Source organism: Myotis daubentonii, chromosome 5 (assembly GCF_963259705.1).
Source record: "Myotis daubentonii chromosome 5, mMyoDau2.1, whole genome shotgun sequence".
Classification (NCBI taxonomy): Eukaryota; Metazoa; Chordata; class Mammalia; order Chiroptera; family Vespertilionidae; genus Myotis; species Myotis daubentonii.
The window spans coordinates 61,970,870-61,997,138 of NC_081844.1; the positions used below are offsets into that span (position 1 = coordinate 61,970,870).

Genomic DNA, 26,269 nt, shown 5'->3' on the forward strand with positions numbered 1-26,269 from the left:
CTGGACCTTCAGTGATCTATTGCAAACTGAAAGGTCTCTCTGAAATACCCCTTCATCTGATCCGGGCGACTTAGGGCTGAGCTAGAACTATAATTCTTCTGGAGAGAATGCAAGGGGTGGTTCAAGCTCTCAAAGTGGTACAAGGTCAGACAAGGCTCCTAGTAAGCCAGCCTGGCTGCCATGGTATCTCTCCCCTGTAAGTAGCATGATTGTTTTAATTACAGTTCTGTAGTCACTATATCTATTCTGGAATATTCAGATGCAGTAGAAAGCATCTTATTAAATTGTTGTTAATGCCTCGATACTTTGTTATGTAACACTTCTCAATGTCCTTCCTACAGAAGAGGGTGTTTACTCAGAGTGCCTCTTAGATGCAGTGAAGGGGGTTAGTTAGGATGCTAACTGGGTGCTTTTGGTTGCAAGGAACAGAGACTCAGGTTACCTCAAGTACTTGGTATTGTGTCCAAGGTCCATAGGAATCAGAACTAGGCCTGCAAAGCAAGACAGCCCAGGGAAGTGGCTCCTCCCCTCCCCTCTCAGCTCCCGGGGGTCATGTGGTCGCTTGTCCACCCTCCAGATTTCTGCCCACTTCTCTTCTTGCTCATAACTGGCTTTCTCACCCTCTGCTTTATTCTTTACCTCGGTGTTGCTGCTTCTGCATAATCTGGCTTGCTTGCTACATCCCTTTTTGTGGAATCCTTTCAGCGTCTGCCTCTCTAGCTTCTTGGCTTTTGTCTTAGCATTTCTCAGCTCCGATTCCCTTGAGAGGGTGCGGGACCTGCCTCATCCTCCACACTGGCCACATGTGAGCCCTGTGCGTTTGCTCTGACTATAGCCCCTGGTGAAAGGCAGCCTTATTTTGCACAGTATGACTTTCCTCCTCGCCACCCCCAAACAGTGTGCTAAGGGTGACCAGTTCTTAGGGTAGCCAGTGCCCGTTACAGAATAATGAGAGCTAATTCATCCCGTAGTTTCATCTTTTATAAAATCTTATATCAGGATCTTCATTGTGATATTTTGTTATTCCTTTATTAGTTTTTTATTGTTCCTTTATAATACATGGCCTGTTATAAATAATTATAAGAGCACAAAGTTTTATAAAATACAGTTCCAACAGCATAACAATTACTTTTAAAAATACAGTGCTAATAGTCACAAGAGTCTCTGATCTCTTCCCTAGGGTTATCTCCCATATCGATGTCCTTCCCCAGAGCTAACCATTATGAATACAACTAAATGTGTGTCCTTGCAGACATTCCTTACATAGATGTAAGCACATAGAGCCTTGCTTATATACTAGTATATCCAATAGCAACACCAGGGGTGAAAGTAATGAATATTCATGATGAAAGTAGCAAACCTCAGTGATGGAAGTAGTGAAACTAATTTCATTCATTTCACATTTGTTGTGTTTATTTGAGGGCTATAAACTTCCTGACTCAAGGTAAGCTAGTTGTTTAGCACCCTGTTCCTATACCTGGGTTAGATAATATAAGACTGAGTGTCTGAATATGTATCAATTTGTAGCATTGATGCACTTCATATACCAGAGGGGAAAAATGAACCTAAAAAAATGTCTAAAAGGCAAAGGCCTGGTCCCTCTCCATTGAGATGTGTTTTTGAGGATAACAGTTCTTTAGATACTGCCTCCTAGCTGGCATGCGGTGTCCTTAGCAGAAGATTACTAACCTGCGGTCATCTGAAATGAAGTAGCAGCTTTATTGTAAACACAGTAGCCATCTGTTTACTGGATGGCATGATCGCTCTCTGAGTAAAGAAAGCCCAAAGCAGAGGATTGGAAGTAATTGAGAAAACAAGGAAAAAACGTTTGCTGACATCATAAAGGTATTGAATGTTCATTTGAAAAAATTTGGGGAACACAGAAGAAAGTAAAATTAATATTTTGGGTTTGGGGATAAACCAATCATTGTGGATATGTTAATTTTTTTAATCTTTAAAAATAATACATAGGTTATAATATAGATGTATTATACTTATATTTTGACAGATTGGGATCATATAAAACAAAAATTATAGGTTTTTTTTGCTCCCTTCCCCCCCCCTCCCCCCATAACATACTAGTTGCATTTTGCCATGTCATTAAGCAGTTATTTGGGGACATGATTTTAAATGTCTAAGTATCATTATAGAGATGCCCTATAATTTACTTAAACTTTCCAGGTCTTTCCTAAATGTAATTTGGAGTTCTTAATTATTTCTATTTCTCAATATTATTTCATTGTGGAGAAGGTTCTGTGAATGAGAAGGGCTGGCAGTCAGCTATGGGCAGTGAGCGGCTCCTATAAATTCTATCTGACCGAAGGGGCCGAGGGCGTCCAGGTTTCCCTGCGGCAGTGTGGTGGGCTTCGCTGCCCCCACCAGCGCCGGAAGGGCTCCTCCATCCTTGCTGGCAAGGCTGCCCTGGGCTCGCCCTGGCTGTCAGTTTCCGGTTTTCAGACCTGCCTCTACAGAGGAGATCTGAGCCATACACCTTCCTGTCGCAAAAAACGGCAGCAGCGGTGAATGTAGCAAAAACGCGTCTACCTTCCTCTTCCTGGGGAGGACTTGTTGGAGGAGTTGGATCACGCAGGAGCTTGGAGTGTTTTTTTAATAAATTCACCCCATTGTCGTCATTGGTCTGTTTCAGAGCAGACTTTAACCCCCTGACAAAGGTCTGAGAACAACGAGCTTGTCTGTGGGGATGAAGTCCCCGTGGCACCACTGGGGTCAAGGTCAGCCTGCTGGGTATGCGGCCTGTCCTGTTACACAGGCACCTGCACCGAGAAGGCCTCAGGCTTAGTTTAATGTTCCGTGGCTCTTGAAATGCTTAAGCATTTTTGAGCAGGAAGACCTGCATTTTCATTTTGCACAGGGCCTTGCAAATGATGGAGCTGGTCCAAACTGGGCTCCAAAGTAAGGCAGAAAGAGAGTATTTTAATGACTCCTCCTCAGACACCGCCCCCAAGGAAGGAAGAATCCATTCCAGCTGCCCTCCCTTTTTGCAGGAGGAGGTGCCTGTGGCTTTAAGAGGCTGGCCGCGGGGTGGAATGGAGCAGCTCCCGGCCTGGCCTTCTCAGGTGCCTGGGAGATTTGAGCAGCACATACTAACTAATCGCCTGCATGACAGAGGCTTGGCAGACAAAACGCTCTTCAGATTTCAGCCTTCTGTTTGCTTCGTGATAATCCAGCCTGTGCTTTATCTTTTGGGACAGAAAATAGGAATGCCTTGGCTTCTTGCTCTCCTTTTGAGCCCTGACTTTCTGGGTCTTATAGAAGATGCATGAATGTCAAAGACCCTGTGATCAAGTAGTTGGAAATGCTACAGAAGGGGAGCTCCGCCTCCCTGAGCTGTCATCCTGCCCCCCCACCCTCTCCAGCGCCCTTGAGCCTGCCCCCCTCTTGGTAACCCACTCCTCTCATCCACATTCTCCACAATTTAAACCAGTGCCCCTTGGGATAGACAATGAAAACCTCATGCCTCCCCTGTTCATGTCTTCTTGCTTTCAAGTGAGAACTAATTTTGTTGAGTTTTATTTTAATTTGTACTGGGAAAATAATTTTTTTCACTTCCCAAATAAAAATTTCACTTCCCAAATATTATGGAATTGAGTGTTCTCTTTAAAACTATACACACAACCCTAATAAACACTGTCCCTAGGAAATAAATACATATTTTTAAATCCTCACTCGAGCATATGTTTTACTGATTTTTAGAGAGGGAGAAAGGAAGAGAGAGAGAGGGGGAGAGAGACACCAATCGATTGCCTCGTGGATGCACCCTGACTGGGGATCCAACCCACAACCTTTTGATATGTGGGACAACGCTCCAACCAACTGAGCCACCTAGCTAGGGCCTGTAAATATTTGTGTGTGTGTTTCATATGCACCTTATTTTACAGAAGTATGCCTGCCACAGATTGGAAACTAAAAAACAAACAAACATAAACTGGTTCTAGCCAGCAATGTATTTTCTTTGCTATTAGACTTCTCATTCATTCATCTTTCCACAAAGACAGGCAAGTCCGTGTGTGTGTGTGTGTGTGTGTGAGAGAGAGAGAGGGGGGGGGGGGGGCTTGTCCTATTTCAAGGCAGCCATGATCTACTTCTCCCTGAAGTGGTGTCTGAAAGCATTCGAGTGGAGAGGAAGTGTTATGGATGATCTGTTCAAACCAACAACAGTGGTTTGAATAACGCTTGAGATTTTTACGGAAATATGTTAGAGGGGTTGGAGACTATGCAATCCTTAGGAAAATAAAAAAACTCTGAATCTATTCTGCACCGAAGGCGGAATCCCACTGTGGAATCGGTCTCATTGTAACCAGTGGTGCCCATTCTGGAAAATGCCTGATGCACTCTGATTGAGAAACTGAGAAAAACACATTGCCCCCATCTCCTCTCCCAGCACCTCTCCCACAAAACCTCCCATGTCCTCACCTCCTTACTCCTTACACAGAGAGCAGCCATCACCTACAGGAGCCCGTGCGTACCTCCACATTGTTCATCATCATTATTCATCACTAGAACTCAGGTGCATTCAGGGGGACGGAGCTGACCCTCACCTGGCAATGCCAGTGTCCCCTTCACGGCTGTGCACACAGGAAGCTTCCCTCATCTCTCATCTGGTCCCTGGCCAGGATAGTGTGCAAACTAGTGTTTACCGATCTGTGTGTTGGATGAAGGACTTTAAATTGGTTCATTTCATCTTTGGATTTTCTTTTGAAAACTGCTAATCGCTGGACTGCTTCCAAAAAGTAGAATAAAAAGACTTGGGCTTTCCCTAAATATCTCTGCTTTTGCTCTAACTTATTGCAAATCTCAATGTTCATTAAGAAGTGACAAGTTGCTTCTGAAACTAGAGAAGTTGATTTCCCACAGTGTGAAGTTTCAGATGTGAGTTTGGTCAGAGTCTCTGAGATGGGGTTTTCCAGCCTTCTTCTCATATCTTGGTCGCTATTCATTGTAAGTTCGTAGACAGTTTTAATTATTTAAGGCCAATTACCTAGAACTTAATATATTTGGTAATGTGGTATAAAGTTGAATAAGTAAGCTCTGTATAATAATTCTTGGTTTCTCCCAATGTTGATCAGGTTGAAAGCTGTGTGGCTCATATTGTAAATATTCAGCATAATGTGCTGAACCTGAGAGTAGGCTTCGGGAATTCCAACATAAAAAAAAGGCCCTGCCTGCCCTCAAGGATCTCATAGGTGATCTTGACCTGGATATTGAGGGAAATAGATATTTGCCAGAGAGAAAAAAGAAAGGACATTTCCTTAAGACAATAGGAAAGATAACTCACAGAACAGGATACTGGATCGGTTAGTAAACAGGAAATAGATACTCAAATTCATGGATAATCAGAGAAATGCAAATCTAAACAATAAATAGATAACATTTCCCACCCTTAAGATTGACAAAAATAACAAAATTGGGTACTACTAAGTGTTGGAGACTTCGAGAAACAGCTGTTCCCTCACTCGCCTGGCAACAATGTAAACTGGCAGTCACTTTGAAGAGCAGTTATGTCATATCTAACTAGAGGCCTGGTGCATGAAATTTGTGCGTGGGGGGGGGGGTGTCCCCCAGCCCAGCCTGCACCCTCTCCAATCTGCGACTGCTGGCTCCTAACCACTTGCCTGCATGATTGTCCCTAACCACTCTGCCTGCCAGCCTGATTGACACCTAACTGCACCCCTGCCAGCATGATCGTTCCCAACGGCCCTTCCCTGCCGGCCCGATCACCTCCAACTGCCCTCCCCTGATCCCAACTGCCTTCCCCTGCGGGGCTGAGGCTGGATGAGGCGGGGTTGAGGGGACTGGGGGACTGAGGCTGGATAAGGCACATGGCACCTGCTGCCCCCCAGTGGGGCTGAGGGGACTGGGGGACTCTGGCTGGATGAGGTGGGGCTGAGGGGACTGGGGGACTCTGGCTGGATGAGGTGGGGCTGAGGGGACTGGGGGACTCTGGCTGGATGAGGTGGGGCTGAGGGGACTTGGCGCCTCCATCTTGTGAGGGTGTGGCAGTCAGCATATTCGTTCTTTTTTTTTTTTTTTTTTAACATATTTTATTGATTTTTTACAGAGAAGAAGGGAGAGGGATAGAGAGTTAGAAACATCGATGAGAAAGAGGCATCGATCAGCTGCCTCCTGCACGCCCCCCCACTGGGGATGTGCCCGCAACCAGGGTACATGCCCCTGACTGGAATCAAACCCGGGACCCTTGAGTCCTCAGGCCGACGCTCTATCCACTGAGCCAAACCGGTTTGGCGCATATTCCCTCTTTATTGGCTGTGGGTGCCACCATTTGTGAGGGCATGATGGTCAATTAGCATATTCCTTCTTTATTAGATAGGATAAGGTTTAAAAGTGCACCTACCCTCTGACATACCCATTCCACTCTAAAGAAATGTGTTTACTTGCTTAAGGATCAGATACAAAGAAAATAATTGAAGATAAACCCAGATGTCCTTTGTAAGAAAAATGGATGTTATGGTACAGTGAAATATTATAATGAAATATTTAAAATGAATACCTCGGATTTACAAGTACAGCCTCAGTAAATTTTGCAAACTTGTTATTGGGTAATAAAAATAGGTTGCAGAACAATATCTACTCTTTATCATTAATGTAAATTTTAAATGCATATCTATATAATCTATATTTATGTACATACACACAAGCCAATAGAAGGATAAGGACCCGGATGGGAAGGATACAAAACAACTTGAGAATGGTGAATAGAGAGAGGGAAATGGGATTGAGGAGGCACAAAGGGACCTTTGCTATGTGTTGTTTTTTTTCCCCTTAAAAAAAAAAAAAAACAACACAACCCAAAAAACAGATCTGAAGGGCATAAGGCCAAGTGTCAAAGTCACAGTGGTGGTAAATGTATTTTGTAATTTCCTATTCTTTTCTCTGGTTTTGTTTATTTCATTAAACAATAGTGCTTAACATATACCTGGCAGTCTCTGAGTAGGTACTATTATTGTTTCCAGGCCAAGCCCACTCCCCAGACCACCCTGGCTTGGTCCTTGTAGATCTGGACTCATCTCCCGCTGGTTACAAGGCTGAGGGAACAGAGGGAGCTCAAGAGGTCTGTAGGATTCTGTCCACTTTAAGTTAAATTACTCCAGGATCATCAGTAGATGAATTGGTCTTTGTCCTGGGCACATTCCTGTGTGTCCAGCACTCTCCTGACACATCCCTGCCTCCCCGGGGAAGTGCTGCCCAGGAGTGGAGACATGACTACAGCCAGGCGGGAAGCCGGACTGTGCCAATTTTGCAGAGTGTTTTCTGAATCTCGAAAACAGCACTTCTATGTTGAAAAATGCCCTCAAACTAATGTAACAGGTAGATGCAGAGAAGAGTTCTTTTGGGGAACATCATTTGAGTTAGTCTATCTCTGACTATCAAAGACTGTTTAACACCCAAAACGGCTGACTAGAACAGCTGCTGAAACAACACTTTGTGTGGGAAGTGATGAGCAGTTCAGTATTTTGACAGCCGTCTCAGAGGTATGACTAATAAACTTCTAAGAAAATCCTGATTGCTGCTTTTTTTGGATTCTCAACCAGATTACCCATAGTCTGGTGTTGTGTACATACAGAGGACTTGGGGGAATGTTTTCTCTTTCCCAAAGTCTTGAGTGCTTGTATGCATAAAGGTTAGCTAGCATGGCGATAACTTACTTATTTTGGTTTTCAAAAAAATACCTAACTTTGCCTTAGCTGGTTTGGTTCAGTGGATAGAGCATTGGCCTGCGGACTGAAGGATCCCAGGTTCGATACTGGTCCGGGGCACATGCTCGGGTTGTGGGTTTGATCCCCAGTAGGGGGCAGTAGGCAACCAGTCAATGATTCTCTCTCATCATTGATGTTTCTATCTCCCTTTCTCTCTCTCTCCCTTCGTCTCTGAAATATATTTTAAAAAACATACCTAACTTCTACAAATTGGTAGTTACAGAATATTCCCAGGGATGTAAAGTATATCATAGGGAATAGCGTCAATAATATTGTAATAACGACATACAGTGCCAGGTGGGTACTGGACTTATCAGGGGGACTTTGTAAATTATATGTCTTACCATCTAAACTAATAAAATAAATATTGACTTCCAACTATAATTTTAAAAAAATAGCTAACGTCTCCATTCATCAAACATAAGTTCAGAACTTACTGTGCTCCAAGCAAAGCGCAGGGCTTGGGATTCTGAAAGAATTAATTCAACTCTGCCATCAAGGAGCTCATAGTCTGAGAAAGGAGAAGAAATAGAAAAAGGCAAAATGTGCAAGTGATTTTAAAGAAATGCAATAGCTACTACAGAAGCAGGACTTGGAGGGAGATCAGGTTAGAAAGAGGTGGCATTAGGTAATGAGGAGTTTGTCATCTGAGGCCGTGGGAAGTGAGAGCTGTTGGGAATGCACAACATTCCAAATGGAGGGGAAAGACTGTCAGTGTCAAAGTGATAGGGAACATCTGGGTTAATGTGGAAGAGTGTGTTTATTCATTTGACTGGCCAACTGCTACCTCAGTTTGCAATATTACTTTTGTTTGGATATCCAGTTTTCAAATAATTTTCACAAAAATGTCCTACTTGAATGTGCATTTAATGTGAGTAGCTGTCTGTAACTTATTTTTTTTAATGTTAAATATTTTAAAAAATATATATTTTATTGATTTTTTTACAGAGAAGAAGGGGAGAGGGATAGAGAGTTAGAAACATCAACGAGAGAGAAACATCGATCAGCTGCCTCCTCCACACCTCCTGCTGGGGATGTGCCCGCAACCAAGGTACATGCCCTTGACTGGAATCGAAACTGGGACCCTTCAGTCCGCAGGCTGAAGCTCTATCCACTGAGCCAAACCGGTTAGGGCTTAATGTTAAATTTTTTAAAATATATGTTTTTATTGATTTCAGAGAGGAAGGGAGAGAGAGAGAGATACATCAATGATGAGAGAGAATCATTGATCAGCTACCTCCTGCACATCCCTTACTAGGGATCAAGTCCACAACCTGGGCATGTGCCCTGACCAGGAATTGAACGGTGACCCTCCTGGTTCATAGGTTGGCGCTCAACCACTGAGCCACGCTGGCCAGGCCCCTATAATGTATTCTTCACTTCAGTTATTATTTTCTTTATTTCTGACTGGTTCTTTTTTATGTTTCCTATTTCTATTTTCGTTTCCTTTGTTGACGTTCTCACTAAGTTCATCTACTCTTCCCCTGAGTTCATTGAGCATCCTTATAACCAGTGTTTTGAACTCAGCCTCAGGTAGATTGTTTGTCTCCATTTTGTTTAGTTTATTTTCTGGAGTTTTGTTTTATTCTTTCATTTGGAACTGTTTCATTGTCTCCTCATTTTGGCTGCCTCCCTGTGTTTGTTTCTATGTATTAGGTAGAGCTGCCACACCTCCCAGGCTTGGTAGAGTGGCCTTACGTAGTAGGTGTCCTGTAGAGCCCAGTGGTGCAGCCTCCCTGGTCGCACGAGCTGCTCCCCTTACCCAGTGGCAGTGTATACCCTCCTGTTGTAGTTGAGCCTTAATTGCTGTTAGCAGTCAATAGGAGGTATTTACCCCCAGGCCAGTGTGAGGACTGGCCATGACCACCACCATGGAGGATCTGCTGTGCAGGGATTGACCCCACAGAGCAGGACTTGCTTCAGCAGAGCTTGCCCCTTGAGTGAGTCGCTTGTGGAGGAGGTTGGGTGGTGCTTTGACATGGCCTGAAGCTGTCCACTGGGTGCTCTGGCTCTGGGGCCTCATTTCTGAGTCACAGTAGAGAAACAGAAGTGCACATATGTGTGGCGTTATGTGGAAATCTTGAAAATCCTGGGAGGTGCAGGCTAAGGTCAGCTCCCTGTGTTCTGCCTGGGGCTGCCTAGCATGAGCTATAAAGTGATTTGTAGATGGCTGCTACTTGTGCTGGGATTAGAGGGCCCCAGGAGAGGCCAATCTGTGAACCAAGGCCAGCTGCCGATAGTGCCAGGCCTGGGGTCTCTTAGTGAAAGGTAAGAGGTGGATACACCTAGGCTAGATGCTACTTGTTTGAGAGATTTTAGAAAAGCCTAAAGGGTGAGCCAAGACAGGCTGTTTGTAAGGAAAAGACACTGGAAATGGCTTGGGTGGGCCGGCAAGTTGGGTGTGGCAGGGTCTCAGGAAATCACCATGGCAGTTAGCCAGGTTAGTGGAGACTCAGAAATGGCGGCCACCTGCCAGCTCTGTGAGGGGAGGGCTCAGCAAAGGAACAGTGGCCTCTGCCAACACTTCTGTCTGGGAAAAAGCTGCCCCTCCAGGCCTCACCTTCATGCCAGACAACTCAGTTCTTCCCCATATGTCCCTGCTGCCCCAGTGCTGTGGCTCAGAGTGAGTGGGTCTGAGTAAGTCCATGCACACGCCCTTTAAGAGGAATGCCTGGGACTCTAGCAGCTCTCCATCTCACTCAACCACAATCCTTGCTGGTTTTTACAGCTAGAAGTTATGGCAACTTCTCTTCCTGGCATGGAACTCTGGGTTGGGGGGCCTGATTTGGGGCTACAACCCCTTGCTCCCCAAGGGGGACCTTCTGCAGCCGATATATCCCTCCAGATTTTTATCCACCACACATGGGTGTGGGACCAGTCTGTTCTGTGTCTCTGCCCCTCCTACCAGTCTTGATGTGGCTTCTTCATTGTATCCTTGTTATAGGACTTCTGTTCAGCTACATTTCAGGCGGTTCTCAATGCTGGTTGTTCTGCAGTTTGTTGTGGTTGTGGGAGGATGTGAGTACCTGTTTATCTACACCACCATCTTGGCCAGAAGCCTCTGGAGATGGATTTTAATTGGGGACATTTATTGTGATCAAGATGTGTGGGTTGTTGGGACTTTTTCAGAGGTCTTCCTTCCCTGGCAGTACAGAGGTCTGGTGAGACATTAAGGCTGGAGAAACCAAGGCTTAGGGAAGCTGGGGTTGAAAGCTGGAAGTGGCAGAGTCTTGAGTGGAGAATTCCAGAATCAGGTCTGCCTCTGTCAGTGCTCTGCCCGGAGAGCTACACTTGCCCTCGGACAATCTTTATCTCCCAGGACACTCTGTCAGAGGCTCATTGACTCATGTAAGCTGCTCCTCAACTGTAGCACTACAGCTCTCAGATGCCAGACTGATGTTTGTGCTTCTTAGAACTGACATACGTGACAGTTCTATTGGGGACATTTTATTTCTTCTTTTGATTGAGGAAGAGGGAAGGATTACAAACATTCAGTTATCATGGGTGATGCACTTCTATTTTTTTAAAAAAATATATTTTTATTGATTTCAGAGAGGAAGGGAGAGGAAGAGAGAGATAGAAATAGCAATGATGAGAGAGAATCATTGATTAGCTGCCTCCTGCACGCTCCACACTGGGGATCGAGCCTGCTACCCGGGCATGTGCCCTTGGCCAGAATCGAACCTGGGACCCTTCAGTCCACAGGCTGACGCTCTACTCACTGAGCCAAACCGGCTAGGACTATTTCTAATCAACACAGTAGGGAGTTCAGTTTAGCTGGCACTCTCCTGCTTTTCCTATTAATATACTTTTCCACCTGCAGATAATTGAAAAGTAATTAGAGGTCTTTGCAGCAAATCTGAGTCACAGTAGAGAAACAGAAATGCATGTATGTGTGGCATTATGTGGAAATCTTGGAAACTTCCGCAGGCTCTAAGGATTTTATTTTTAATGTGCTTCATACAGTCCAGAGCAAACCAGTGAATTAGCTTCCACTTCAGACAAAGTTTGTTTTTCCTGGTGTGTTCAGGTCAGCTACTGGTCACTGTGGTTTGGAGTAAACCTAAATGGATTCCTGTCCTTGGACAAAGACCAAGGACAACTGTAGGACTTCCCCATGTTAACCTCCGTTAGGCTTCTTGATGAATAACCCTGGTTCAGGAAGGCAAGTGCTATTGCGGTCACTTTACAACTGAGGCAGTCAAAGCAGCGAGAAGCTAAATGGCCCGTCCACACCACAGAACTGGTGGTAATGGAGTCAGAGCCGGAACTGAGCTCTTCTGAACACTAGTTGACTCATCCAGCGCTCTTTCCATGGCCCCAGACTGCCAGCAGAAGGAAGTGAATTGCAATGGTATTATGTATGTCAAGGTGTTAATTCTATGGTCAGAACCAACCCTCAAGAGGACACCGGTGGTGACAGTTTCAGAAAAACGTGTGGCTCAGATTCAGCAGAACTTTATGAAAAGCCTTCTAGGGGCAGGTCCTGAGCTTGGTGCTCTCCACTGTGCTGTTCCTTTCCCACGGTGGCCAACCAAGGGAGGCGGGGCCTTCAGCCTGGCCCTGCCAACCTCAAGCACCATCAGTTCCATCCCAAATGCATCCTTAGTGATCATGCAACCTCAGTTAGCAGTCAAATTAAAATTCCCACAATTGCCCCCGGAATTGGAATGCACCGAGGACACCCTTACACATTTCTCCCTCTTTCCTGCCCTTAGGCCTCCTGGTGGGTACCCTTGATGTCGTGTTGGACTCCAGTGCCCGGGTGGCTCCCTACCGAATCCTGTATCAGACCCCAGACTCTTTGGTCTATTGGACCATCGCCTGTGGTAAGTAGCAGTATTTGGAAATATGAAGAAACATTATGATTAACAATGTCCTGTCAGGAGGGAAGGAACTTTAATTTGTGGAATGCAATCACTTGGTCTTTTTAGGGTAAGTAACCATAGCCATTTCAACAGATGAGCCCCCAAATCTCAATGGCTTAACACCAGAAAGGTTTCCTTCTCACTCTCGTGAAATCTTGTTTGGATCCTGAGGCTTCCACCATCTGTAATGACACCCTCTGGGGCACAAAGCCTCCAATGTCAACCTACAAGGCTCAAGTAGGAGGTGGAGACACATCTGCATTTAACTTCCCTTGGTCCAGAAGTGTCACTGCTTTGTCACTCCGTTGGCTAGAACCAGTCACATGGCCCCAATCTAACTTCAGGGGAAGCTGGGAAATGAAAGAGTATTTGGGGGGCACAGTGATCCTATATAATAAAAGCCTAATATGCAAATCGACTGAAGGGCAGAAGGGCTGGTTGCTATGACGTGCACTGACCACCAGGGGGCAGATGCTCAGTGCAGGAGCTGCCCCCTGGTGGTCAGTGTGCTCCCACAGGGGGAGTGCAGACGCTGGGTTCATGGCTGGCGAGCACAGTGGGTAGCGGGGAGTCTCTCCTGCCTGCGCCGCAGTGCTAAGGAGCAGTGAGCCGAGTGGTAAGGAGCGAGGGCTCCCGGGCTGCGATAGGGTGCAGGCCAGGCTGAGGGACCCCCTCCCTACTCCCAGTGCACGAATGTCGTGCACCAGGCCTCTAGTGCTTATATATCCTAGCACAGGATTTCCTACTGAGTAAGGATTCCTTATTTCTCCTGTTGATAATCTGCAATAATGTGCTATGCCTAAAATGTCAATAAACAATTATGCTATTGGATCTCTCACAAGAACATCCAATCCAAAGTGGCCAAGCTTGTTTTAATTCTTTGTTTGCATGTGGCTTTTCAAATAACCATAGGAAAAGAAGGGTACTGAACACTCCTTTTCTTTCTTTTGTCTTTACTTCATTTTTAAAAATTAATGGATTTTATTCTTTTAGAACAGTTTTAGATTTTAGAAAAGTCCAACAGATAGTTTGGAGAACTCCCGTATACCTTCCACATACATAGCTTCCCCTATTATTAACATCTGACTATGGAACATTTGTTCCAATTAATGAACCAATATCGATTCACTATGACAAATAAAGTCCATAGTTTATTTATTTCCTTAGTTTTCACCTAATATCCTTTTCTGTTCCAGGAGCCCATCAGTATACTACTTTATGTTTAGTTGTCATATCTCTTTAGGCTCCCCTTGGCTGAGGAAGTTTTTTTAGACTTTCCTTATTTTTTTATAATCCTGCCAGTTTTGAAGGAGACTGTATATTGTAGAATGTTATTTCAATGGAATTTGATGTTTTTCTCTGCTTATGCTGGGGGGATGGATTTTCGTGAATACAATCACAGATACAGTGATATTTTCATCACTTTGTGCTAAGCAAGGGTACAAACTATAGACTTGATTTATGACCGAAGTAGTGTTTTTTTAGGTTTCCCCACTTTCAGGTTAGTTTTTTCTTCCATTCTGTCCTCTTTGGAAGGAAGTCACTGTGCACAGCCCACACTTAAAGAGTGAGGAATATTCATTTATGCAACTATTTTTATCAACATGGAATCATGGAGAGTATTCTTTGGGGGATTCTAATATTACTTTATTTTGTTGCTCCAGTCATTTCTGCTTTGGCCATTGGGAGCTCTTTTAGTTGACTTTATTCAGTTTTTAAATTGATCTCTGCTTATGGGCACAGACAATAGGGTGGTGAAGGCCTGGGGTGGGGGTGGGAGCAGGCTAGTAGGGGTCAGTGGGGGAAAAGGAGGGGCATATGTAATACATTCAGTAATAAAGATTTAATTATAAATGAATAAAAATAAAAATGAATAAATTGATCTCTGCTTGATAAGAAGTGCTATGCTGGGATATCTATAATAATAAAAGCGTGATATGCTAATTAAACCAGACGACCTTCCAGACGAAGCTGGGGCTGCAAGGGGAAGCCCGGTTCCTGAGCACCTGCTGGCGGCCAGAGGGAAGCCTGGGTCCTGGGTACCAGAGGGAAGCCAGTGCCAGCAGCTGGGGGAAGAAAGGCCTACTCTTGCATGAATTTCATGCATCCGGCCTCTAGTAAAGATATAAAGATAATTAGATCCGGTCTCTGCTCTTGAGAACAAGAGTAAGTACTCAATTATAGTCCAGTGGGAACAAGTACCATTCAGTACCATTTGATTGTGAGGCTCCCAGCTAAATCCAGGAATCTTGGCTGACCTTCTCCATAGGTAGGGGGAGTTATCTGGGTGTGGTGTCAGGCTGCTGGAGGGCTCCAGTGCCCTAGTAATGCTCCCTCAAGGATTTCACAGTACCTGAAATTACAGTTGTATCCCTTTAAAGTCACTCTGGTTAAGGTGCAAACAGCCCCCTGAGAACAGTGGAATGTCAGTCATTGTGCATTCTGGTGAATGAAGGGATGGTATCAGGGTTCAGGGCATAGAGAAAACCATCTAGGAGTGAAGGATTGGGATTGGAGTGAGAGGGAGAGAATAAAGGGTACAGGCAGAGGGATGCTGGGACCCCAAAGAAGACAGACCCTCTAGCCCAGGCAGAGGTGGTTCATTCAGTACGAAGTGAAACCCTCAGTAGCTACTGTAGAAGGGGAAGTGACCTGTGCTAGTTGGTTGGGAAAGGATCACATTTACTTAGCAAACCATCTAGAATACTGTTAACATAGACAGTGTAGCCAGCAAGTGAAGAAGTAAAAATAAAGGAAATTAAAAACCAGGCAGAGCCACGAACACACTCAACTCATGGAGGGTGTGGAAGGGACACTTTGACACATTCTCACACGCCTTCCACTTGTGCCCGGAGGCTTTGAGGTCCTCTGGAGCCTGGATCTCCTCTCATCTCTCCCAGGTATTCTCAGCTCCGGCCTTCCTAGATAATAGACATGGACTGCGACTTCTCTTCTCCTGTCCCCTCAGTCCTGACTATGTTCCCTCTGACACCTGGCATTACTACTCCTCAGTCTGTTTCTGGGACTTTGCTGTTCTATGAAGCCGACCCTCTGAATGCCCATGTGGGGGAAGAGCCAGAGTTATTCCTGAATGATTTGCCAAGCTGAGGCTAAGGAAGTAGATGCTGATGGCATAATTTATGCCACAGAGAGATGTACTTTCGTGTTTCCCAGTAAGTACTGTCTGTCACAACTGCATGAGCGCATAATAGAACAGGTTTAGCTTCTGTGTCTATTGATCGCCCATAGACACAGCTCCAGAATTTCCTGGGGCAGACTCCGCGGAAGTGACAACCATTGTGAAAGTCCCATTCGCCCATTAGTTGTTCTTGCTTATCGATTTCTGTTTCCGCCCAAATTGCTGGCTCCCTTTCATGAGAAGATTTTAAGAGCAGAAGCTGTATCTTAAAGATCTCTTTGATGTGCTGACCTTTCGGGTTGTAATTTTAATGTTGGTGCGACAGTCTCTTGGGAGCTTTGTTTTCTTGAATTTCATGAATCATTGTTGTAAGAGAAGCTTCAGCAAAGAAGTGGGTGAGTCTAATTCACTGCCCTGTAGATGCAGAATACAGAGGATTCCAAAACCTTGTTCTATGCCACGGCTTGTGAACATTCCAGAGGTGTCAGTTGGGTTAAAGGAGCATCTAGAACCATTGTCTTCACCTAGAGCACTTTCTATGCAAGAGCAGTAGTCTAGTGGTAAATCCTAGTCATGTGATTTTCCTTAGACCTGAGCCCATGGGACTGGGCAGGAAGAGGACCTAGTCTAACTTACTGCAATAGAATAAGGTCTTGGCCCTTGGCAATGTGAACCACACAGAAAGGGGGTGGCTGTGAGGGGCATGTGTGCAAGTTATTTGGTGAGACATTATTTTCCTATGCTTCTTTTTATCATCTTCTAACAGTCTGTATCTAGATCAGTTTGAAGAAATTGATTTTTTTTTTTTAACATTTCCTTGGCATTGAGACCTTTAATTGGGAAGGGGAGCCCAGATCCTTCCTGTGTAGTGACTTTCTTTTCACTACTACCCCAAATGGAGCCACATTGTCTTTGGTTGATAAGACAATGGGCATCAACTCAGTGGTTTGTGCAGTAAATGGTACTTTTCACCATAAAGCATGTAAAGGAAGCTGTACCATAGGAATTTTTCCAGCTTGCTTTGTTGAGTTGGTTATACTCTGGCAATTCTGCCTCTCGCTCAAGAGTCAGTGGACTGATGATTTTGCACTTGGGCTACTAGGTTCACCAGGGAGCCACACAGCTGGTCTTGCCCCAATAGCTGGTATTTTGGAATTGATGCCTCATAAACAGGAGAGAGCCCAGTCCTTTGTCCTCTTTGGCCTTCAATGGACCTAAGTAAAAGGCAACCCATTTGGCTGTCCCCATTAGAAGGACTAGAAGGTTCTAACAATAAGATGTGTTATACAGCCTCAGTGAAAATGTGGACATGTAGAAATGCAGGTCATTCCAAGGACATTGTCTAAAGAGGTGCTCAAGAGAGTTCTAAACAGAAGGACAGAAGGAGCTGTTGACAGTTCCCTGTGGATACATCTGACCTTCCAACAGGCCTGATAGGAAATGGGATGAGGGTGTTTGATGGACAACTTCACTGATAACACAGCCCTGAACAGTGCCTTGACTTGGCTGCCCATTAATTTAGTTTCCCTCTTCTTTACCATCCCAGGATCTCCTCTGGGCCTACATCAGGGGTGGGCAAACTTTTTGACTCGAGGGCCACAATGGGTTCTTAAACTGGACCGGAGGGCCGGAACAAAAGCATGGATGGAGTGTTTGTGTGAACTAATATTAATTCAAAGTAAACATCATTACATAAAAGGGTACGGTCTTTTTTTTTTTTTTTTTTAGTTTTATTCATTTCAAACGGGCCAGATCCGGCCCGCGGGCCGTAGTTTGCCCACGGCTGGCCTAGATGGTCATTCGTTTCAGAACTGTAAGACATTAGCCACCACCTTGTTCAACACTCATAATTTAATAGGATCCAGAGCAAAGTGAATCGCCCAAGTTCATATTGCCAGTCATAGCCAGGTAGTGCAGAGCTTAGACTGAGTCCTCGGATTACCCCACTTCCAGCCAGTCCTTTTTAAGCAGCACCATGCTGGCTTTTAGGATTAAACATTCTTTCTTACTCAGCAGCTGGTCAGGCCCAGAGTTTAATTAAAGATGGCTAATTTTTATTTTATTTTATTTTATTTTTTTTATTGCTTAAAGTATTACATTATGTGTCCATTTTATCCCCCCGCCCTAGACAGTCCCCTAGCAAAGATGGCTAATTGGTTCTGCTCCTGCTATTCCTCTACAGTAGCTAGAAAAAATGTCAGGTAATTTAGTTGCCTTCCACATGAGACACATTCCATGTTGGTCAGTATTGGATAATCCTTTCTTGGTCAGTGGAACTCAAGAACTAGTCTTGGATCCTTTAAAGAGCAGCTTAAAAAAAGGTTTTAGAAAATATAGATAAGCAAAAAAGAAAAAAAAATTAAGAAACAATAATACCACATCACAAATCACATTCCAGACTTTATACTATATAATAAAAGCCTAATATGCTAAGTGTCCGGTCATCCATTCAACCAATCAAAGCATAATATTTTAATGATATGCTAAGGCCGCTCAACTGCTTGCTGTGATGTGCACTGACCAAAGGGGGCAGACGCTCCAATCAGTAGGTTAGCTTGCTGCTGGGGTTCAGCCAATTGGGACTGAGTGAGTGATTGGGCGGGAGCCTGCGGCAGGCACAGTGGGGCCGGGATGAGTGGGAGCGGCAGGTAGGAGCTGCAGGCGTGGTGTTGGACTGCCCTGGAGCCCTCCCGCAATCCCTCCCCTGCTGGTCAACCTCCTGTGTCCCTCTCCGGCCCCGATTGTGCACCAGTGGGGTCGCTTTGGCCTGGCCTGTGCCCTCTCGCAATCTGGGACCCCAGGGGAGATGTCAGAGAGCCGGTTTTGGCCTGATCCCGCAAGCCAGGCCGAGGGACCCCACTAGTGTATGAATTCGTGCACCAGGCCTCTAGTAGTCCTATCTAATAAAAGGGTAATATGCAAATTGACCATCACTCCAACACACAAGATGGCCTGCAGGGTAGGGCAGTTGGGGAGGACCAGGCCTGCAGGGGAGGGCAGTTGGGGAGGACCAGGCCTGCAGGGGAGGACAGTTAGGGGCGACCAGGCCGGCAGGGTAGTGCAGTTAGGGGCAATCGGGCCGGCAGGGGAGCAGTTAGGTGTCGCTCAGGCTGGCAGGGGAGTGGTTAGGGGGTGATCAGGCTGGCAGGCAGAAGCAGTTAGGGGCAGGCAGGCAGGTGAGCGTTTGGGAGCCAGCAGTCCTGGATTGTGAGAAGGATGTCCCAGATTGGAGAGGGTGCCGGCTGGGCTGAGGGACACCGCCCCCCCCCCCCCCCCCCGCCGCCCATGCATGAATTTTGTGCACCGGGCCACTAGTATTATATAAAATGTGTCTATACATACAGGCTGGGGCAAAAGTAGGTTTACAGTTGTGAGTACATGGGACAGTTTATTCTTGTATTATTACTTATCAATTATTCTATTATTTTCCATATAAACCACTATAAGTCTACTTTTGCCCCACCCTGAACATATATATGGGTATATGTGGATCCATATATGTGTATAAATTTTCCATGCCAATAATATATTTCTATAATGTCAATTTCAATAGGTATATAATATTTTATTGTGTATCTAACATAATTTAACTAAATGATATGCTATTGTTGGAAAGGTAGGGGTTTTCCACTAATGTTAACTGCATTTTGAACAGCTTTAATGAACATCCTCTGAAAAAAATCTTTCCCATTTCCTTAATTATCACCTCAGGATCCATTTATAGAAGAAGGTATGCGGAGTCAAAGCATAGGTAGGTAGGTAGGTAGGTAGGTAGGTAGGTAGATAGATAGATAGATAGATAGATAGATAGATAGATAGATAGATAGATAGATGGCTTTTAGTGTTTCTAGTCCGATTGCCCAGCAGAAAGAGAGCCATTCGCATTCTCTCCTTCAGGGTAGGGGAGGACGTTGGCACTTAAGTAAAGTAAGGACACCACCCGCTGATTCTTACTGCCACAGTTGGATCAGTTACCTGGGCCTTTACTTTCTCAAAGTGGCTGTAAAGCCATTTTGGTCTGGTCCTGCCAAGGCATTAGGGTGAGTTAAAACAGTATTATAAGCATAGTGTTATGACCCATCAGAGATTATAAGCAGAGTTATGTAAGAAGCTTGTAATAGTTACACAAGAGTTGTTCTAGGCATGCCTTCCTCAGTTACATGTACACTTGCAATCCAGACACAGTGGTGCTGGGACCAGGGCGATTCCTGCTGAATGTGTGTTAGTCGGGTAACGGTTAAACAGCTAGGACTTCTTTGTGTCCTGACATTTCAAGATGAGATCTTCGTGTTCTGTTGCTTATGATGATGCCAGCAGTTGTGAGCAGAGAGCAGTGCTGGTGACAAATGCTACAAGGGCTAGGGTTGTTTCAGTCTGGGGGTTGCCAGGCGAGTTGACTTAATGTTTCTTATTGCTGGCCCAAGTGCAGTGACTTGGTCGGCAGCTGTGAGGATGACCTCATCCATTACATTACAAGGCAAGGGTGCACGTGAGCTCATGAGATCCAGGCTGCTATTCCCTAGCGATAGTCCATTTTTACATCTCATTCAATATTGAAGTGAGGATCATTTTTTGCCCATTGTAGGAGGTGGTTACATCAGATCTCCCCTGGCATCATACCAAAGCCCTCACACTGCTGCAACTTAACTATTGCAACCTAGTATCCTAACAAGATCAATGTTACCCTGTGAGGTGCAGGTTCTAGGAGGGAGAACAGCGGAGGGAAGGGCTAAACTCCCCATCCGCAAAAGTGAATGTGGGGTGTGTTGCTGCCTTCCGATCTGAAGGTCACCTGAAAGTTTCTGGGCTCACCCCATCAGACTTGACCAGAACACAATACAGTCACTCCTTGAGTAATCCTATGTAGTAAAAGGGTAATATGCAAATAGAATGAACAGCAGAACAACCGAACAACCAATCAAAGCATAATATGCTAATGATATGCTAAGGCTGCTCAACCGCTTGCTATGACGTGTACTGACCACCAGAGGGCAGACAGTCAACCAGTCACTATGATGTGCACTGACCACCAGGGGCAGGTGCTCCAACTGGTAGGTTAGCTTTCTGCTGGGGTCTGGCTGATTGGGACTGAGCAAGACGGGGCCGGACACGCCCTGGAGCCCTCCCTCGGTCCCTCCCCGGCCTGATTGTGCACTGGTGGGGTCCCTTAGCCTGGCCTGTGCCCTCTCGCAATCCAGGACCCCTCAGGGGATGTTGGAGAGCCAGTTTCAGCCCGATCCCGCAGGCCACTCCCCTTGGGAGGGTGCCAGATGTAGGGCTCATGGCTGGTGAGCACTGCTGGGGCAGTGCGAGCCTCTCCCTATCGGGAGTGATTGGCCGGGAGCCTGCGGCAGGCACAGTGGGGCCGGGATGAGCGGGAACGGCAGGTAGGAGCTGCAGGCAGCATTCGACTGTGGGTTTCAGCCCAATCTCTGCAGGCCACCCAGAGGGACCCCACCCGTACACGGATTCGTGCACCAGGCCTCTAGTATTGTTATAACACTGATGGGAATGTGTAGGAACTCAATTGTTTATGTCAATTAGCCTATGATAAAACTGGTTTCATTGTATGTCATTTCACTTAAAGTCGCAGAACCTATTGCCAACATTAAGTGAAGACTTATGGTCCTTACTCATGGGTTTTCACCTGCTTCTGTGTTTCTCTGGAGGAGAGAAATCATTTCAAGACAGAGTTGTTGGCACAATAGTCTCCTTCAGTGGCATCAAGTATTGAAGACATGATCCTGGCTTTTAGGTATCTTTGGAATTCTGGCACTTATTATTGTTATAATTTTTACATTCATACAGGTGGTTCCAGGAAGGAAATCACTGAACATTGGGAATGGCTAGAGCAGAATCTGCTGCAGACACTGTCCATCTTTGAAAATGAGAATGACATCACCACTTTTGTGAGAGGAAAGATACAGGTAGGGGATGTTTTGTTTTGTTGTTAAACTTTTAAATTGGAAATTATGTAAAACCGAAAGTTGTAAAAATAGGCAAGAATATGTATTTTTCCTCTTTCTCTTTAATTTCACACATGAGGCTCCATGGACATGTTTATTTATTTATTTATTTATTTTTTATTAGTTAAGGTATTACAAATGTGTCCTCATCCCCCCCATTAACCCCCAAATGGACATGTTTCTTTGCATTTCCCTTTTCCACTTAACTCCTGTGTAACATAGAAGTTGTCCACATGTTGTTGTTGTTTTTAATTTTAATAGTTCTCTTTTGAAATTTTTTTTAATGTTTTTATTGATTTCAGAGAGAGGAAGGGAGAAGGAGCAAGAGATAGACACATCAGTGATGAGAGAGAATCATTGATCAACTGCCTCCTGCACACCCTGTATTGGGGATGGAGCCGGAAACCCAGGCATGTTTCCTTGCCGGGAATCAAACTATGGCCGGGTTCATGGGTTGACACTCAACCATTAAGCCACATCGGTTGGGCTGAAATTATTTTTAGACTTACAGAAGAGCTGCAAAGATAGAGCAGAGAATTCCAATAGACCCCTATGCTCAGCTTCCCCAAGCGTTAACATAATCTATAACCATGATACATTTACCAATACTGAAATTAGCATCAACATGATGTTGGTAACTAAACTACAGATTTTATTTGGATTTTACAGTCTTTCCATTCATGTCCTTTTTTATTTTACAGCCCAATCCAGGATCCCATGTTGCATTTAATTGTTTTTTTGAAGCTGCATATTGTGTGTGTGTGCACTATGGATAATTCTGCCACACTCCTATGCTTGGACATTTAAGCATTTTCTAATATTTTGCAATTATAAACAATGCTACACACCTATGTACATATATATTTTCATATTGTTGTGGATGTATCTTTAAGATAAACTAGTAGAAGTGGGATTGCCAGGTCACATAGTGAATGTATGTGTCTTTGCTGAATGTTGCTAAATCCCCCTCCATCTTTCATTCCCACCGGTAACAATGGGAGTGTCTGTTTCCATGCGGCTTCACCAACAGGGTGGACTCTCAGGCTGCTCAGTGTTTGCCAGTCTGATGGGAGAGAAATATTTTAGTGTTGTTTTAATTTGTATTTTTCTCATTTATGAGTGAAATTGAATATCTTCATATGTTGAAGGGCCATTTTTATATCACTGTTTGTAGACTGTCTGCTTCTTTTGTCTTTGACCTATTTCTCTATGAGGCTTTTGGTCTTATTTTTCTTTAATTTTTAAAAGTCCTTTTTACATAAAGGTTATTAGCCTTTTATCGATGTTGTATGTTGTATATATTTTCTCTGTCATTTATGTTTTGACTTTGCTCATGATAGTTTTTGCCATGCAAAGTTTAACCTTTATTTAGTCAAAATTAGCAGTTTTTTCTGTTGCAACATCTGGAGTTTTAATCACAATTAAAACCACTTTCTTTGTACCCAGGTTAAGGAGGAATTCCAGGAACTGATTTGACTGTGTTTCTCATTAAATTTCCACAGAATGGCCTATTTTTATTTTATGTCGTCTTCTTTACACGAACACATAGTGATTTTATACTCTGGAAAAGAAGGATAAACATACAAATGGTTCTCTTAATTATTAGAAAGTTCTTTAGAATCTAATGTTTTTGAAGAGAGAACTAAAATTGAACTGCACCACAAAAAAATTAGTGAGGACCAAGGAGAACAAAAGCACATATAATAATATCAACCTCTTCCTTGCTCCCACGCCCACCCCTCAAAGTGAGCATTTAATCACTGCTCGAGATTGATAATGTGTCTCTTCTCCATCCTTATTAAAGAGATTAGAAGAGTAGGGAAGAAAATAAAAGTGAGAGAAGGGGAGACACTGCAGATGGTTCGTGTGAAGCTAGGAGGAGATGGCAGACTCCAGACTAGAAAAAGAAGTTATTCTAGATTAATTGAGAGTTTTTATTGATTAAAAAACAATCAGATTTTTTTTCTTTTTTTTTAAATATATTTTTATTGATTTCAGAGAGGAAGGGAGAGGTAGAAACATCAGTGATGAGAGAGAATCATCGATTGGCTGCCTTCTGCATGCCTCCTACTGGGGATAGAGCCTGCAACCCAGGAATGTGCCCTTGATCAGAATCGAACCCAGAACCCTTCAGTCCGCAGGCTGACGCTCTATCCACTGGGCCAAACCGTGGCCAACAGCCAGATTTTATAACATCTTTATTTTGTTTCTAAGTCATGTATCTGAATTTCTGGGAAGTAATGGAAGTGGAGAGAGTCTGAGGATCCCTAATTTGATCATGCAGGAGGGGCAGGGTGGAAGGGGCAGCCTACTCATGTGGGAAACCCAGGGACAGAGGCATCTTCTCTCCAGGAGCCACTGAGGTGCTCAGTTACCTTTTCATGTTATTGTCGTTGGGAAACAGGTACAGATAAAGAGCTGTAGCAAGACACAGAAGATTAGAAGTGATGGTAGCCAGGAGAAACAAAACAAAATAAAGGCTAATTATGTCCAGTAGTTATGCTTTTCACAATTTTCGTTACATCAAAAATGTAGGATTTAATATCCCTGAAACCAATTATGAGGAAGGAATTGCTATTACTGCAATTATGTGTGAAAGAACGTCATTCATATGTAAATGAATGTTTAAGCTTTCATTCATATTTAAATGAATGTTTAAGCTTTTTGTCTAATAATTAAGAGAACCAACAAATTTATTTGTTTGAGATTTAATTAACTTTTATAAGTTCTGAATGTAATAATTAACTATAGAGCCAAACATAAGTCAAACACCATAGGAAATATTTTGTGTATTTCTTTCTAGATTTCTAATAAGCATTTTATCATAATAGTAGTCTTACTATACATTTAATTTTGTATCATGTCTTTTTTCTTTGACTAGTACTATAAACCACATATTATTATATAAATTTTAGTTGTTATTTTAATAACTAATATTATTCCTTAATCAACTTTATCATCTCTCTCTTTAGATGTCTCCTTGGCTTCTAGATTAGTGGGGGGCTGGCACAAACAGTAATACCCTGAACACTTTTGTTCATATAATTTTTCCGATAGCTTTTGCGTTTTCCTTTGGGATGGACTACAAAATGTTGGTTAATGGGGTAAGCAGTTTAACATTTTTAATGGACCTTAGTAGATATTGTCAGTATATTAGAATACCTATATGATTACACCACTGCTTACTTTCAGCATTATAATAGTTGTTTAAATAGTTTTTCAAACTGAACAGGTCAAAGTTGGTGTTTTACTGTTTTAATTTTCTATCTTTGATTAGGAGGTTGAACGCTTTTTCATGTTTGCTTATTTTCTTAGCTCATTTTCTTTTTCGTGTGAAATACCCATCAATGTCCCCTGTTCATTTGGATTATAGTAATTTTCCAAAGTTATATGGAGCTGTTGCCTAGAGCCAGGTGACCTATTTCATATTACGTAGAAACTGTAGAACATACAGGAAGGAAATATTCTATCCTTTTGTTCCATCATCTGGCCAACCTGGCTGAAAAACTACAGCAAACCAGGACGAGGTTCTGCATTCTAGACCCTCTCTGTTCCTAAAGGTGGGAGATTTGGGAATGTAGCTTCATGGCGAGTATTATCCTCACTAGCTGAAACTAGTTGGCAAGGCACGGTCTGTTTGTATGAGTGTGTTAGACCCAGAACGTGTCACAGTGATGTTCCTCAGTGCTATAGCCGCATAGATCTTCTCATTTGAAAACATTTTCTTTTTTAAACTTTAAATGAGTATTCTCTTTCCTCAGTGGAGACTGCAGGACATCTAGTTGGGGATTGGTAGTAGATCTTTGGATAGCAGGGTCTGAACTTAATCTTTTCCACTCAAAACATATGGGTATCATTTGGTTTGTTATACCTCACTCCCTTCCTTATTCTCACTTTAGGTAAGAGCCCAATAGTGGATCGAAAATGTGACTGGTCTAGAATTTTGGATTTCAGGCTGGTAGCAGTTGGGAACCAGTCAGGATTCTTATACTAAGAATTCTGTAGTCAAAATAAGTGTTAGGAAGATAAATTTGTAGAGAGCATCTAGGCTGTACTGGAAGCATAAGAGCCCAAAGGCAGGAATTCCGTGTATGAGTCTTTTGCAATTTTCTGTTCTTCGAATATGGAGGGTTCAGTCACATCAAGGAGAACCCAAGAGGTTGCCCGACTTCACACAGATATTGTTGGGATCTGAACCCAGAACTTTCATGCTTGAAAGCTCATGCTATCCAGTGGTACCTTGATCAGAGAAGAAGAAGATGAGGTTAGAGGGATTTGATGTTACAAAGTAGAATTCGAGGGAGCATATATCTTTACCAACAGATATATGTAGAAGCCAGTTTACAGGGAATTATGGAGGAATTGGATAACAATAAAATGGCCTCTCAAGCTACTAAAATGATTAGACAGTAGATTTAGCCCAGGGGTGGGCAAACTTTTTGACTCGAGGGCCACAATGGGTTCTTAAACTGGACCGGAGGGCCGGAACAAAAGCATGGATGGAGTGTTTGTGTGAACTAATATAAATTCAAAGTAAATTACATAAAAGGGTACGGTCTT

The 26,269-nt window shown here is 43.8% G+C and overlaps 1 protein-coding gene across 2 annotated transcripts in view; it reads left to right on the top strand.

Moving 5' to 3' along the window:
- Positions 1-26,269, top strand: part of TBC1D9 (TBC1 domain family member 9) — an 84,382-nt gene that overhangs the window by 22,266 nt on the left and 35,847 nt on the right. For both annotated transcript variants that reach the window (XM_059697972.1, XM_059697973.1), the window contains exons 2-3: positions 12,455-12,565; positions 21,552-21,670. In XM_059697972.1, coding sequence (XP_059553955.1) covers positions 12,455-12,565; positions 21,552-21,670 — 230 coding nt within the window. The remainder of the gene's footprint in view (positions 1-12,454; positions 12,566-21,551; positions 21,671-26,269) is intronic.